The 18,106-nt window shown below is 40.3% G+C and overlaps 1 protein-coding gene across 2 annotated transcripts in view; it reads right to left on the minus strand.

Moving 5' to 3' along the window:
* LOC124145593 (galactoside alpha-(1,2)-fucosyltransferase 2-like) overlaps window positions 1–14,822 on the minus strand; it is a 50,865-nt gene extending 36,043 nt beyond the window's left edge. Inside the window, exon 1 of one of the 2 annotated variants that reach the window (XM_046515418.2) lies at window positions 14,479–14,822. In XM_046515418.2, the coding sequence (XP_046371374.2) occupies window positions 14,479–14,641 (163 nt within the window). In that variant the 5' untranslated portion in view covers window positions 14,642–14,822. The remainder of the gene's footprint in view (window positions 1–14,478) is intronic. The other variant, XM_046515419.2, reaches the window with a different exon arrangement.
* Window positions 14,823–18,106: the final 3,284 nt, after the last annotated feature.

An 18,106-nucleotide genomic window follows, 5' to 3' on the forward strand; every position in this document is an offset into this window, starting at 1 on the left:
CAACCGGAAACTTTCTGGGGAATTCCAAATATCATTTGGAACTGTAGTAACCATTATTCATGAGCATCTTGGTATGTCCAAGGTATCTGCAAGATGGGTACCTAGAAACCTCAGAGCTCAAAATCGCTATCAGAGAACTGAAAGTGTCGAGACCTCCTGGATATCTATACTGCTGATGACGCCGGATTTCTTTCTTATCTAGTGACAGGTCATGAAACATGGATCCACCACTAAATTTGAATCCATGCAATGGAGGCACCCCAATTCTCCGCCTCCGAGGACGTTTCGCACTCAACCATCGGCTGGCAAGGCAATGGCCACCATATTTTGGGATGCAAGAGGCATATATATTACTGATTGATTACATGCCACCAAAAACTACAATCAATGGACAGTACTATGCTAATTTATTGAATGAATTGCGAAAATCTATTCGCCAGAAACGCCGTGGGATGTTAACACGTGGTATTCTACTTTTGCATGACAACGCTTCGGTTCACAAGTCGAGAAATGCACAGGCCGCCATATGTGAATGTGGATTCGAACAGTTAAATCATCCAACCTACAGCCCAGACTTAGCCCCCAGTGACTATTTCCTGTTCCGTAAAATGATATCTGCCCTACGTGGAAGACGCTTCCAGGATGACGAGGACGTAAAGGCTGCCACAGAGGCGTGGTTAGAGGGCCAATCTGCGGATTTCTATAAAAGTGGTATTAAAAGCTTGAAGGACAAATGGAATAAGTGTAATGAGGTAAAAGGAGATTATATTGAAAAATCAAAGTGCAAAAGATATTCTGCGACTTGGTCTTATATTGAACGCCCCTCATCTATCATACGACATGAGTGACACATAGAGACGTAACATTATTTTCAGATTTTGTACTAATTTGAAAATGAAAAATAAAGATATTTTTTCGACACATTTTGGCTTATAACTCGATTTAAACAATTTTGCTTATTGTTTATTTATTTTAGTTCTAGCATTCCAATATTCGAACTGACTTGTTATAGCTGTATATTTGATGTACTCAATCACCACAACCATCACTTTCTTATGTGCAGAAATATGTGGTTGTGCTTTGTTCTACTGTGGGAGGGGGTCACTGCTTAAATAACCCTCCTTTCAAGGATTGGCCTCTACTCTATAAACGTTATTAAAGAAGCAGAATTTTCACAGTTTATGTAAGTTCTCGCCTGGCCTCCAGCCTACTGTTATGACATTCATTATTACAACATTCGTCCGTTAAGCATCTCTGAGCAAACCTTATATTTCATTTAAATGGAGAGGCAGTTTGTAACAAATCACGAGAAAATACTGCTGTTTATAAAATCAGTAGCACAGTTCAGGTCTTGTTTACAACCGTCAGAATGCAGTCTGTTACAGTACACCTTCTCACACCGCCACTCGTCCCGTATATAACCGTCAGAATGCAGTCTGTTACAGTACACCTTCTCACACCGCAACTCGTCCCGTATATAACCTTCAGAATGCAGTATGTTACAGTACACCTTCTCACACCGCCACTCGTCCCGTATACAACCGTCAGAATGCAGTCTGTTACAGTGCACCTTCTCGCACCGCCACTCGTCCCGTATATAACCTTCAGAATTCAGTATGTTACAGTACACCTTCTCACACCGCCACTCGTCCCGTATATAACCTTCATGATGACTAGGAACTGTTTGTACAGACTAGGGGCTGGCGGGTAGCCTGGTGTGTAAAGCGTTCACTCATCACGCCGAAGTCCCGGGTTCGATTCCCGACATGGGTATAATGTGTGAAAGTCCATTTCTGAGGTATCGGTGCAATATTGCTAAAAGCGGCGTAAAAACTCACTCACTTGTACAGATTGCACAGATTATGCTGGAAATGATACGTACAGAGGAAGGTGGGGTGATTCTGTTCTGCCGTGAATTTGACATGATTTATAGCAAGAGAAAAGGTTTCTGGATAACAGACAATAATCTGTCAAGCTTGCAACATTGTGACAAAAAATATATTTTCATCAATGTAACTATTAATCACCACAACGACCATTCATAATATGAATATGTAATTGGCCGACCAAACTTATCCAGAATGAAGTCTGTGATAGGCATTTAGAAGTTGGAGGAACATGAATACTTTTATGGATAACAACTTTTCTTTTCTTTGTAACAACGTTTCAGAGCTACTTCTTGTCACTTCATCAGGTTATTCAGTAGTTGCCAAAACCTTTTTGTTCATTTGAAGAGAGGCCTTCAAATTTGTCGAACTGATTTTGTTCATGTAACCGTTATTTTCTCCTGATTGACATATAATGCATCGCATTTTAGAGAATGTTCAGAATCTTGGATGAAAGGGACATGAGATTCCTCCATGGTTTGTGCTGCAAAAATTGTAGATTTAACATCCGGATACTGAATACTGAAGCATTTGCATCAACATGTTTGTTAGAGTGCCAACTTATTTTACCTCTGTAATTTTTGTAAGTCAGCATTTATACTATTCCTATGATTGCCAATTATTGGAACTGCGAAGTGCTTGTGGTTAATTTAGCTTAAATAATGAGCACAACATATCATGCATATACACTAGTACCTCTCATCACTTGGTTGTTGTCACTCCGTGTAAGATCTTCATCGAAACGTCGCTATATCAATGAACGAAAAGTGTTTATCCATAAAGTTGTACCTTTTCTTATTTGCCGGAGGCGAGTGGTTAAAAACCTAACGCGGAATTCATAAAACCCCATGTACCCCGAGTGATCCTGTCACAAAGAATTTATCTTTCCGACATGTTTTAATATGGCGTTGTAAAAGAATTTTGATTGAAAATTGATTTGAAAACAGCTGTTCAGTTCAGCTGAGGTGAACTTGTGCCATATCACACGACTTTCATTGATTCTGAAAACGCGTGCGGCCTTTTGCTTCGAAGCATGGTATAAGGGATTTATTCTGCCGCTGAGGAATTTATTTCCCTCCAAGGCGGGATATACAGTATTTTATCAAGATCACGTGGACCAATCAGATCCCATCCTTCTGACATGGAGTTATGATAAATATGTTTATACAAACTCCTTGTGTGTAAGTCTACAAAATAACCACTGTTCCGTAATGGAATGTTTCTTGTAATGAATATATCTTATCTTATCTTATCTTCTCAGTGTTATCTAAACGAGCTGGAAGGTCCTTTAAACGAGATAACGATTTTGCAGTTTCCACAAAATTCGTTCTCTTAAACTTGGGTATAATTATTTGCATTGATGTGTTCATACTTTGATGTGTTCATACCTTGATGAGTTCATACATTGATGTGTTCATACCTTGATGTGTACATACATTGACGTGTACATACATTGACGTGTTCATACATTGATGTGTTCATACCTTGATGTGTTCATACCTTGATGTGTTCATACCTTGATGTGTTCATACCTTGATGTGTTCATACCTTGATGTGTTCATACCTTGATGTGTACATACATTGATGTGTTCATACCTTGATGTGTTCATACCTTGATGTGTTCATACCTTGATGTGTTCATACCTTGATGTGTTCATACTTTGATGTGTTCATACCTTGATGTATTCATAATTTGATGAAAACCCCAAACAAACGTACAATGCTATTCCTCGTGTTCACTGAGCACCCGTGGACACTACCACTGACAATAGAATCCGTGCTGATCTAGTTTGACCGACAACCTGCCGTTGTTACTCTGTATGTGAAGATGTAACTCACGGTGGCTACAGTCAAGACGGCAGGACGGCGTACAGCCTCAGCCGGACACACACATGTCACATTTGAGACATTCAGACTGAATTCCATCGATGGGTGTTCGGAACGTTTCAACCAATTAAGCAAATCATTAATTATGGAAAGGTGATATACACAACCTTATATATACTACCCAAAGTTTGCTGAGGATCAAGTTTTGGTGATATACAAAATTATCCAACAAATAAAAGTTAAAATATCCCGGTACTCTATAACTGGGTATCCTCTGTGGGACCTTCATTTGATGACCGTAGTCAGAGATGCAGTGATGGGCACGACATGCACGAGGTGCTCGAAAACCTGTGTCTGGGGGCATCCTGGCAGAATCGTTGCACCTCAGTATCAGAGAGGACTACAGGGGTGACCTGACTAATTATTGGTCCCGTGGTGTTGGTTAGCATTTATGTGGCACATAACAACGGACTTTTGTTCATTAAACATTTCTCCGCGCAATATTGTCTCGGGACATTTCAACAGATGCACACACTTTGGCGTTTTACCTTTTACATTTTTGTGATTCTTTGTGAAGTTTGAGTAGTATACATTGCATGTGTGGCATTGACTGCCTTTCTGTATCACACTAGGTTTTGAAACCTCCCAGACACTAGAGAATACATGTGAATCTAAAAATGGTTTTAACACAAGTCAAAAATGATTTGGCATTGCCTCAACACAAGGAATTTAAGCATTGTTCTAGGACCCTTTTGAATTGTAGTTTGTATTTTGTAAATATATATTTTTAAATAAGATACATATGACTTTATTTCTGGGACTATATGTTGGTCTACCACGGTAATAACGTCAATGATATGCGTTAACCAAGTCAGCGAGCCTGACCTACCTATCCCGTTAGTCGCCCCTTAAGCCCCAGACTCGATTATTCACAGACAGTCGTCATATAGCACAAACAAACAAACAAACAAACAAACAAACAAAAAAAAAAAAATTAAAAGTGTTCCAGCGAATAACTAAGTTCCTAATTTATTCAACTGAAACAGTTCCTCTAGCAAAATAAACAACAGATGTATGTGAAGTAAAGAGTACAGTCGGTAGTTACTGATCCACTCCCCAACGCCTTACCCTGATTCAACCAGTAGGGTACGAAGTTACACAAGCAATCTAAATCTTATTTTTAGTCATACATTTGGAAGCCGTGCCCTGATCATGTATTGTAGATGATTTAGTTACAATGTCGGATCATGATAACTCACATCCATTAAGTAAAATGTGTAACTTGTGAGGGTTCAATATCATTTGTTATTACTTGCCGGGAACGTATGAAACATAATCCAGAGAGAATACCGAAATAATGAGAAAATTGTACAACGAATTACATGATAGCATCACAATAATTACATTTGCCCTACAACAGAACAAATAACCACGACAGATCAGCAATCCGGTGTCCCGGTATAAACTCTCCCCCGTACAAATTCTCCCCCCGGACATTTTATACCGGTACAGATTCTCCCCCGGCGAATCTGTTCTGAAATAAAATCTCCCCCGGGCGGATATATTTCGCGCCCCCCTCAGTATAAAGTCTCCCCCCTGATTATTCGGTTTGTTGCAATGTCTTTAAGTAATATATTCTTTAAATAGTTATCTTTAATGTAAGGAGGGTTACTTTAAAAAATAGATTATGAAATATGGTCATAATGAATTGATATTTCAGAATATTTTATTTGGTAACTGTACCTTCCATCCTAAAATAATTATAAGACATAATCATACCAAACAAAGGATGGGAGACATGAGTCTCTACAGAACTTGTTGTTTCTAATACAGTTGTTGTTGTCTGTATACATTTTTTTAATATACCAGTTTGAGTCTACATGTGAACACAATCGATGGTTGAAATGTTAGTCTAAGAACAAAACATGAACTAATTCGAAAGAACTCTGATGTATAAAGTTACCTTCATCTTTGATTGACTGATGTATTTTCAATCTTTATTCAGCACTGAAGAGGCCACAGGCCTATAGTACGAAGCATTAAGTTTATGAATAAACTGTTATAAAGTATTCATAAAGTATCAGGGGTCATTTCAACTTGCAAAATGATTGACATAGTCCTTTATAGAGCGAGGATTTGGCTGTTTTCCCACCCGATTGACTGACATACAACATTCACATGGTTTAGAATGGTACAATGAATGGTAAAGCATGCAAATTACTCTATTACGCGATATTTCATAAGAAAATATCATATCTCCGTTAAAACATAAAACCAATATTTATGAGTCTACATATTGATATAAGACTTTATCACTGTATCCAATTCCAACATTTTAGATATAAACTTTCGGACAGTTCAGTTAAAAATTCTTCAACCTTTAATACATCACAGGGATTTGTAGCTAGACGACGGGAATCTACAGTCTTGACTGTGTGTGTGTTTTTTTATGAGAATGTTTCTCACCGACCTTAGCGTGTAGGGGTGTGATGTCCTGGGCAGGAAATGACAGTGTTTTGACTACTCGTCTTTCATTAATTAACGTTATGGGCATCCCTAATTAACATTTACTAATTCATGTTAAACCAACACAGGATGTTTTCTGGAAGTGGACAATCGCGAATGTAATAGGGCTGACACGACATGTGTTAATAACTGTCCTAGAACTTCTTAAGTTACTAAAGATTCTTTATATCTAACGACTAATATTATATCCACCTATATACCACTTTATTGTCTCATATTGCGATAGTAAAGAAAACACAGTGCTCAAAGTGAAGCCCTTTTCACTCCACATTCTCAACATCGTCTCTATCAGAAGTGTTTGGCAACTATTGAACTGCATGGCAAGTATTTATAAAACGACCCGGGGAGGAAATATTCTGGGGGGAGATTTTATTTCGTAGGGTGGGGGAGAATTTATTTCGAGAGGGGCGGAACTGTACCGGTATAAATGACACCGGCCGCATGGAACTCTGGGTTGTAAAGTGTAGTTGTCGCAGCGCGCATTGATCTGGGAACCAGACCGGAAGTGACAGTTTGGACCGTCGCTTATATCATTTCAAAAGGAGAGTTATTTCTCTTTGGAACAAAAAGATTGCCCAATAGTCAGTGTTGATAAGTCAATAATGATCGGTTAATCATCACACGAACAGTGGTGATGGCGTTGAAATATGAGCACATACAGGCGTGCTGTGACGTGTTTGATTGTATTTGTTGTTATTTATTGTCAAAAAAGAAAGACGATATTTGCAATTGCAATAAGCTCCCAATTTATGCATCACACAATATGTTATTGCAAATTTTCATTTCATCTACCCTGAGCCTTTTTCCAATATTAAATGTTCAGCTCTTACAAGGAACGTCACAGAAAGTAGTATAGGTAATGGTGATTCTGCCGCAACCCCACTGGAGCCAGATTTATATACGTATACTGCTACTACAGGGGGAATTTTTTATGTGTAAACGCTGATGCGATTCAACGATCGTCATGAGATTAAGTTAAATTGACTCTAGCTCACCACTACCTTGAGTCAATCAATGATACCATAGAGGGAATTTTTAGCACAAAAACGATGATGAGACTAAACTAAATTGTAATGAAAATATTCTCTATTATTTTTACTCATACGCATACCATAATTTTTTAACAAAGTGATATTCAACATTTTTACTAAGTTCTTCGTTCATTTTGCTAGGAGACCAGACTATATACTCTTCTTGGTAATTGGAAAGAAACAATTGATGACCGTATTTGGTTGGTCTGACATCATTGATATAATATATACCTTGTGGTAATTCTCTCCATTTGATAATTTTGTCCCTGAGCATAAATGCTTCGATAGCTTTTTCGAGTTCTTCCTTTGTTGGTTTGTAATTCTCCATTATTATATATTTATGTAAGCATTCGTTTAAATGAATGTATGATTTGTTATGCGGTGCGATCCAATGATAGGAAACAATCTATTTTTAATCTCCAACCAGTTCTTTGGTTTTGGCATGGAATAATTGACGCGCTTGTGTCCCCTGTTCTATGTACTTTTTTTCTCGTCTTCGCTAATACCACTGATCTTACGATATTAAGATCGAATCTCCTGCTTTATTGTGTTGTATTTGGTGAGTTCTGACAACACTGAACGAAAATCCTCCTCGGATATCTTACAATCAGCCAGTGCTGTTGAAATATGATCCTCAATGCTGTTCAACTTTGCTTCGGCGAGTATCAGGGGCACGGGTGGCCCAGTCGTCTAAGGCAGAGTTGCGTCCCTTAGGCACGCCAGAAACCTATGATTGTGGGTTCGAATCCCGCTTCGCCCCGATTATGTTTCTAGGTTTGTCAGCACCATACCCGTGCTCGTGGGTTTCACCGAAGTGCTAAACGTCTGAGACCTGCATCACTTCGGGCTTTCCTCCCACATTAAGCTGACACGCCGTGATGTAACTGGAATACTGTTAAAAGCGGCGTTAAACCCAACTCACTCACTCATTCGGCGAGTATCCGAATATTATCATGTTTTAATGCTTTCTTTGGCAACTTACGAGAAATAAATTTTATCGCTATTCCTGCCAGTCCAGAGACTCCAGCGGCTATTTCCATGTCAAGTACGATAGGCGTGGCGATTATAGTTGATAGTAAACCAACACCGGCTACACCGAGTCCCCTGCCAGCCTTTACAAGCATACGTTATCAATGTACCTCGAGTACAAGCAAATAATATCCATGTACTGGTACAGCATAGCATTATTATGAATATGAAATCACAATAGCACATTTTCTTTTTAAAACAGACAAATTGTGCGTTGATAATGCTTTAATCTCTACATTAACAATCCCGGAAGAAAACTAAGCCCTTTATTGCACCACTGTGCCCAAGCTTGCTCTATTATGCCAACAGTTCAAACTCGAGACCTAGCAACATATCCGATTACACTTGGTCCAGGCTGACGCTAGCGGGATTCCGTCAGTTCTCAATGCAATACTCACGCGGTAGTCTGTCTCCTAGGCCTGGTCCTGCGCCATGACTGTGGAATTTATATTTTTTAGGTATTCTGTTTTACTAAATTCCTAGGCAAGTCTAGATCATACTAACCAAGTCTAGTTTAGTTGATTCCATAACAGCAGAAGGAGAAGGTTCTTCCGAATAAAAAAAATATATTTTAAAGAAATGTTTTCATTGACTATGTGTTACTCTATCTGTCCCCAGATCCTAGAGAATATATTTGAAACGGACTCCAAGTAAAGAATGATTTGACAAGTCTAGATTTCCTAAGTTCTGGTCCTGAAATCAAGCATCGTTCTGGGATCCATTTGTATTCTATTGAGTAGATTTATAATTTTAACTACGTGAAATTGTATTTCTGGGATGTTGGTTGATTTTAGATGTGGGTATTTATAGATAACAAAAAAATATGAAATATATATATAATTTATGATGTAGCTAAGGTATGTGCACGTGTAAAAACTGTAGTTTGTAGTCAACCAAAGAAGATAATCAACACTTCAGATTGTATATTGTTTTGAAATGTCTCGCCTCATGAACACGTTCCTTATTTCAATATTGTATTCAATTCCACCCATGACTGTACACAACAGGGGGGGGGGGGGGGGGGGGGTATATTCTGGGGGCGAATATATTTCGTGACAACGGAACTACTGATGTAACTGATTTCAGAGATCTTATTAATCCTCGCAAACATTCGGTTTTAACACTAACTACGTAAAAACTGTCAACATATCCACGCCGTTATACTCTGATTAAAGATCTAAAATATATTCCTTAATACAGGCTACCATTTGAAAATGGTATCAGTGTAAAACCAGGGGCTAGAATATCATGGTGCAACCAGGTTTCTGTTAAACATACAACATCATAACTATCTAATTCAGCACTGATTAAATCTACTTTAAAATCTACTAAGACTGCGTACGTTTACATGTATAATCTTTATAAGCAAAGTAACCCAAAATATAGATAATGTGTATCATCTTCCCGAAATGATTAGCATGTAGAATAGATTCAAAAACACCTGTATTGAACAACATCAACCGGCATCGTCAAAGCAAAGTGTACATGTAATTGTTACAATGGGGCTGGCGGTGAATATTAATGAAGAACATCTTGTTAAAAAGACACACCGAAACTGATTTGCATAACTGATGACCACAACATATTGCAAAATATCAAAATAGTAAAAATGATACAGTTTAACCTCACACTGAAGAGAAAACAAGAACGACACAGAAAAGTAAAATAGTACGTAATATAGAACTGAGATAAAGTAATCTGAGAAGGGATTCATACGTTATATATACAACTTAAAAATATAATATTATGAAAAACGAAAGGAAAGGTGGGACACCCCCCACCCCCCACCCCACACCCCACACAAGTAACTAAATGTATAATTCAGAAAAAATAAAGGAGATAAAAAAAAAATGAATAAAAAAACACATAAACAAATTAACATTAAAACTATTGGCAACTGCATGGCAAGTATTTATAAAACGACCTGGGGAGGAAATATTCTGGGGGGAGATTTTATTTCGTAGGGTGGGGGAGAGTTTATTTCGAGAGGGGCGGAACTGTACCGGTATAAATTCGCCGGGGGGAGATTTTATTCTGGGGGCGAATATATTTCGTGACACCGGCAGTCAGCAGTCTCCCAGCGGCGGCCTGTACATACTAGAGTCTGGGCGAACCTCACAGGAATCCTTCAGGAAATATTTGCAACATTAGGTTTACATTTCTTGATAGAGGGTAAAGAAGGATATGCTTACATAAATAACAGTTTCACTACAACAGAACATGATTATTTCACAATAATGGCATTAGCATGGCTATGAATGAAAGTGTACGAAAGCTTATTGACACCACATGCCGACAGCACACCAGATACTATCATGATTCCTGCATACATGTTGAAAAATGGCGAATAATGGCGGACAAGGCGGCCATGTTTAACATTGGATCGGAATTCTGTGAGCAGACACCATAATGAGTGAGTGGGTTTAGTTTAACGCCGCTTTTAACAGTATTCCAGTTATATCCCGGCGTGTCAGCTTAATGTGGGAGGAAAGCCCGAAGTGATGCAGGTCTCGGACGTTTACCACTTCGGTGAAACCCACGAGCACGGGTTCGGTGCTGACAAACCTAGAAACATAATCGGGGCGAACCGGGATTCGACACAGACACCATAACTGGGATGACACTTTCAAAGTTAGGCATCACAGGCCTTGTGGTTTCATATTGGAATATATAACGGTTCATGATGGTCGGACAGACGGACGGACACAATCCGGCGTGAACTCTCAGGTCAGGTGAGCTAAAACGAATTGTTTACCTTCAGGCTTGGCGGCAGCATGAAACTAAAAAGAGTGTAAACGCAATGTAAAAGTAACGTAGAAAATATTAAGTGTATTGTAGCTAGCGTTGTGTTTGACTTATTACAACAGTAAATGTGTTGTAGCTAGCGTTGTGTTTGACTTATTTACAGCATTAAAGGTGTTGTAGCTAGCGTTGTGTTTGACTTATTTACAGCATTAAATGTGTTGTAGCTAGCGTTGTGTTTGACTTATTTACAACATTAAAGGTGTTGTAGCTAGCGTTGTGTTTGACTTATTTACAACAGTGAATGTGTTGTAGCTAGCGTTGTGTTTGACTTATTTACAACAGTGAATGTGTTGCAGCTAGCGCTGTGTTTGACTTATTTACAACATTAAACATGTTGTAGCTAGCGTTGTGTTTGACTTATTTACAACATTAAATATGTTGCAGCTAGCGTTGTGTTTTACTTATTTACAACATTAAATATGTTGCAGCTAGCGTTGTGTTTGACTTATTTACAACAGTGAATATGTTGGAGCTAGCGTTGTGTTTGACTTATTTACAACAACGAATGTGTTGCAGCTAGCGCTGGGTTTGACTTATTTACAACAGTGACTGTGTTGTAGCTAGCGTTGTGTTTGACTTATTTACAACATTAAATATGTTGCAGCTAGCTTTGTGTTTGACTTATTTACAACATTAAATATGTTGCAGCTAGCGTTGTGTTTGACTTATTACAACAGTGAATGTGTTGTAGCTAGCGTTGTGTTTGACTTTTTTACAACAGTGAATGTGTTGCAGCTAGCGTTGTGTTTGACTTATGTACAACATTAAATATGTTGGAGCTAGCGTTGTGTTTGACTTATTTACAACAGTGAATATGTTGTAGCTAGCGTTGTGTTTGACTTATTTACAACAGTGAATGTGTTGTAGCTAGCGTTGTGTTTGACTTATTTACAACAGTGAATATGTTGTAGCTAGCGTTGTGTTTGACTTATTTACAACAGTGAATATGTTGTAGCTAGCGTTGTGTTTGACTTATTTACAACAGTGAATATGTTGTAGCTAGCGTTGTGTTTGACTTATTTACAACAGTGAATGTGTTGTAGCTAGCGTTGTGTTTGACTTATTTACAACATTAAATGTGTTTTAGCTAGCGTTGTGTTTGACTTATTTACAACATTAAATGTGTTGTAGCTAGCGTTGTGTTTGACTTATTTACAACATTAAATGTGTTTTAGCTAGCGTTGTGTTTGACTTATTTACCACAGTGAATGTACTCATGGGGTTCAGATTCAAGAGCCACACTTATAACAAAATATGTCTTCCGACTCGCTTGACGGAAATATGCATGTGTATCCTAACTGAAACTTGAATAATATTCTATTCTCATTCATATCTCCAAACATCCTGTTTCACATCAATGTATAAAGCCACAGCTTCCCTGTCCAAACTAAACTGTCTTTGTGTGATTTTCATATTCAAGCAAACACATAATAATATGTAAAAGAAAATTGGGACAATATTATTATTGTAACGCGGAGGTCTTGCATCCTGCAGAGACGAACGACGGACGAGACCTTTGACATCACATCAAGGAATGGCTACCGGAAATAATTACTGAGCGTGTGTACGGTAACAAGGTGGTAGACAACACGATAGTCAATGAGGCATGACGTCACGCTGAGTCGATGAGGCAGAAAAAGTGAAGAAGAGTCGTGGATGCGCAGATTACCAACATTACATCGTACATGTATGTTATCTCGTGTATTATCACGCCGCGTCCAACGTTGCCTTGCGTCATGCGTTGCTTTGCGTCATGCGGTGCTCTGCGTCATGCGCTGCGTTGTGTCATGCGTTGCGTTGTGTCATGCGTTGCGTTGCGTTATGCGTTGCTTTGCATGTTGCGTTGCTCTACGCCATGCGTTGCTCTACGTCATGTGTTGCGTTGTGTCATGCGTTGCGTTGCGTTATGCGTTGCTCTGTGTCATGCGTTGCTCTGCGTCATGCGTTGCGTTGGGTCATTCTTTGCCTTGCGTTATGCGTTGCTTTGCATGTTGCGTTGCTCTGCGCCATGCCTTGCGTTGTGTCATGCGTTGCGTTTTGCGTTGCTCTGTGTCATGCGTTGCTCTTTCGATGAGGCAGAAAAAGTGAAGAAGAGTCGTCGATGCGCAGATTACCAACATTACATCGTACATGTATGTTATCTCGTGTATTATCACGCCCCGTCCAACGTTGCCTTGTGTCATGCGTTGCTCTGCGTCATGCGCTGCGTTGTGTCATGCGTTGCGTTGCGTTGCGTTGTGTCATGCGTTGCGTTGCGTTATGCATTGCTTTGCATGTTGCGTTGCTCTACGCCATGCGTTGCTCTGTGTCATGCGTTGCTCTGCATCATGCGTTGCTCTGCGTCATGCGTTGCGTTGAGTCATTCGTTGCGTTGCGTTATGCGTTGCTTTGCATGTTGCGTTGCTCTGCGCCATGCGTTGCGTTGTGTCATTAGTTGCGTTCCATTATCGCCAGGGGGCACGGGTGGCCCAGTCGTCTAAGGCACCGCGATTCGCTGTGCAGAGTTACGTCCCTTGGGCACGCCAGAAACCTATTATTGTGGGTTCGAATCCCGGTTCGCCCCGATTATGTTTCTAGGTTTGTCAGCACCATACCCGTGCTCGTGGGTTTCACCGAAGTGGTAAACGTCTGAGACCTGCATCACTCCGGGCTTTCCTCCCACATTAAGCTGACACGCCGGGATATAACTGGAATACTGTTAAAAGCGGCGTTAAACCCAACTCACTCGCTCACTCTATTATCGCCAAATGTTGAAGACAACGCGGTTCGCCGCGTATGGTATGGGATTGAGGACTTTCTTCTCTCTGACACAAATCACTGTCCTCGTTTTGTTTGGGTTCAGTAGTTGTCATTCAGATGAGATTTCTCATGACCAGGGAAAGGGTGCTGTCGCGTTGCCCTTCGGTGAAGCATCGGGGAGGTTACGTAACGTGTATAGAAGATCGCATGCACTGAAATGCTTTTTCGCACTATCGTTTTATTGAAACATTTTGTTTTTATGACCTTAACTTTACTGACAAATTTTACCAGAGTATTTTGTCTCCAATATTTCTCAACTGATAGATTGAAGTGTTATTATTACATATTTATTAGTACCTTTTTATAGTTATTGTTTTATTTCCATAATTGCATTGTGATATCCGTGTTATTTACATAGTTACATAGCGATATCAGTGTTATTTACATAGTAACAAAGTAATATCCTTGTTATGTACCAAGTTACAAAGTGACGTACGTGTTATCATAGTTGCTGGTTTGTGTTTGGGGTGGATATGAATAAGCCTTTAAGCTACTTACCAGGTACCCGGGGTAACGAAGTAACCTTTTCCACCCTCTACACTACAGAAAAGTCTGCATGAAGTAGATCTACTCACCCAGTTGTCTCCTCCGTGACATGATGTACAGTGGTGCTGGACTCACACACGGGACACTGTTTGTTTCAGTTCTCCTCATACACATGACCGCGTCAGCGGATAGACCCTGTGCAACTTGACACAGTGTGTGTTTCATGCATCCACTATGCAGCTGCCCACGCATCCCGACAGCGTGCAGACCGGTTCATGGTGACACACCCGCGAACACTCATACGTCTCGACAGTGGTAGGGCCAAGGGCTAATACATATAATGTTCTCCCATGTTAAGCCAGCTTATCCACCCGTGGCCTACACGCGCTGGTGGTTGTACAGAGAGCGTAGTAATGTATTGATTGCATACGTCTATGTACTGAGTCTGTTTCCGACATCCCACAGTCGTGGACGCAGCCATTGACACGTGGAAGGATCAAGGCCAAATGATTCTATTCGTTTGGGAGATTTGTTGCCTTTCCTTCAGGAACCATTGGGTCTACATAAAGTAAGAACAAGACTGTACTTTGTGTCATGGAAGGAATACACGACTCCAGCAACTTTTGCTAATGGGTGGGTCTACAAACAGTAAGAGCACACTGTATCGACTAGAGAGAACAGTTCTTTATATTTATTTTTTTGCAGTGTAAATTATCGTTAAATAATGATTATAACTATTAGATTGGTTGTGTTGAATTATCTCCGGAATAGGATGCATAGATGTCAAGGTGAAGGAAACATGTGGAATAGTATGTGATATTCCAGTCACACTGGACTGGTCTGGCACTGTGTGGAAGAGTGCTGGAAGCTGCTTAGACAATATAAATGGTGCGGGCGCGTCCTTGTCGCATCTTACATTTCATCTGACATTACGTCAAAACCAGCTTTCATGTGAAGATCACTTTTCACCTTGGTGTCCAGTCTGGGTCTTCTCGGAAGCTTGACCACTGGTCAGCAGAAATAAAAGAAGTGCAATAGACAGGCAAAGACACTAATTTATTTACGATGGTTTTATTACAGACAAGAATTACTGTTGTACTTCAATTTACATTTACAAAGTTTCTTCTTTTTTTCCAAATTTCTATTATTATCCAGATCACTAAATGTCTGTCGAACGGTGTTGCCTATCCTAATCCTAATGCCAAACCGAATTACAATGACATGGTTGTCGACACGTGGCACACATGCATGCTTTTTAGATCTATTTCCGCGAAGTAAAGCAGTGTGTGCGCGAACTGCTTACACACAGGAACGACCTGTTCGGAAACATGGCATACTCACATCTGTGATGACAATTTCCTTATGTCCAACCACTGTTGCGGATAGGTGATTTTTATTATCTCTGAACTTTTTGATATCGCCACTGCCGTCCTATTTTGTATTTGATACTGGCATTGAATGTTGTACTACCACTCAAACATTTCATGGAGGTGCGTGAAGTTTATTTCCGAGAACGGTATTGGAAATTTCAAACTATTTATAAATTCAAAAGTTTGTTATTAAAACATCTGCAATAGTATGTCTAGTGTGCATTCGAAAAACCAATACGACGCTAAAAGTCCATGTACTATGTTTACCATTGTATCAGTGGCATTGTAGTTCTTGTATATGGGCCAAAGACCTTCACACACATACACTATTCTGACTAGATTTGAGTGTCCGCTCGGTGTGCGACAAGGGTGTGCATTAAGTCCTCTATTATTCTCTATTAATCTCAATGAATTGAGCTTGAAACCAGTGGGGTAACAGCAGGACACCTCACCCTGAAACTTGAAAGTCCTGGTTATTGTAACCAGGGCCTTCTCTATAATAATGCTCTATATCCTCACTCAAGAAACCAACTCAATTATCACATTATTCTGACACACTTCAGGGAATCAGCTGTTCCCGACTGGCACGACCAACTCCGTCCAGTGTGTACTATTGTGACGGAAGCACGTGAAACGGGCAACGTGTTCTCTGTACAGGTTTCAGATGATGTCGGTGCTTGCATCACAATACCATTGGGGGACACGGGTGGCCCAGTCGTCTAAGACGCCGCGAGAAACTTATGATTGGGGGTTCGAATCCCGGTTCGCCCCGATTATTATGTTTCTAGGTTTGTCAGCACCATACCCGTGCTCGTGAAGTGGTAAACGTCTGAGATCTGCATCACTTTGGGCTTCAGGCGGTGAGAGAGAGAGAGAGAGAGAGAGAGAGAGAGAGAGAGAGAGAGAGAGAGAGAGAGAGAGAGAGAGAGTTTAATTGCAGTTAGAAATATCCCATCATGGACTATGGAAACACATGGCAAGCAAGGTGTCTTTATGTCTTATTAATACCTTTGCAGTTCGACGTGCTTAGAGTTTTGTGGACGTCAGTCAGTGAAGATTTGAACACATGATGCCAATAAGATGGATTGTCTGGTCCAGACTATTTTTTAGACCGCCTTCATATACCTGAAATATTGCTGAGAACGGCGTTCAACAACAAGATCAACAAAAAGAAGGAAAATTTAGAGGCATATAGCGGAGATGTTCCCGAGTGCGGTGTAAAACAACAAACACTAAATCCGGTATACAAGATGTGGTCAACTGCAGACAGGATCCTCTCTTGTTTGGATCATTCATGATTGTGGAATGTTAAATATAAAGTGTCAACGCCAAAGAAAAGGCAGTCTCGATTATCTGCTTAAGCAGATATATTTGGGCGTAAAACGCAAATAGCGGTGAAAAGTATATGAATTGATCACTGAAAATCAGCGAAGACTCCAGGTGTTCTCGAATAGTGTAAACATGTCCTGTCCCACCGGTAGCGACCGTCACACACACAATGTGCACTAAAGGGTAAACCAAGATGAAAAGGTATATAATGTGACAGCTGCCCCGTACCTGTACACCTCTGGAAAACCAGCAGATCTACACATGGGCGAGAAAGGAATGTCTTCTTATCAGTGTCATAAGATCATTATGTACCAGCTTGTCAAAGCAGACTTCAGGAAATTCAGCAGATGAGCTTAACACGAATATCACTTTTAATCCATACAATACAATGTGTGAGTACTGTTTTACGCCGCTTTTAGCAATATTCCAGCATTTTCAAGGCGGGGGACACCAGAAATGGGCTTCACACATTGTACCCATGTGGGCAATCGAACCCGGGTCTTCGGCGTGACGAGCGAACGCTTTAACCACAAGGCTACCCCACCGCCCCACTACAATACAGAAGGCAGAACACTGCCCACCCAAGGTATGTGTAATTGCACCCAGCTGGTACCAGCAAGTCACGTACATAAGGGTTGTCTCCAGTTTAGTTGTAGTTTTTGTTTGGCTGTCCGTTGTTTAACGCCGCACTCAGCAACACTACAGCTATATGACGGCGGTCTGTAAATAATCGAATCTGGACCAGACAAACACATGATTGACATCATGAGCATCGATCCATCAACCAAGTCAACGAGCCTGACCACCCGATCCCGTTTGTCGCCTCTTTCGACAAGCATAGCCGCCTCTTACGGAAAGCATGTGACCAACACACACACACCCTACCAACTCACTCACCCAGCCACTCTCAGGCAGGATTTGGGATTGTTCGTGAAGGAAGACTAAGTTTCTGGTAAGGAATGCTGTCTGAGGTCAACAAGAGTGTGTACTCAATGCAGAGCCGAGTCGACGCACAGTG

This window comes from Haliotis rufescens, unplaced genomic scaffold (assembly GCF_023055435.1).
Source record: "Haliotis rufescens isolate VD_foot unplaced genomic scaffold, xgHalRufe1.0.p SCAF_8, whole genome shotgun sequence".
In the NCBI taxonomy this organism is placed as follows: Eukaryota; Metazoa; Mollusca; class Gastropoda; order Lepetellida; family Haliotidae; genus Haliotis; species Haliotis rufescens.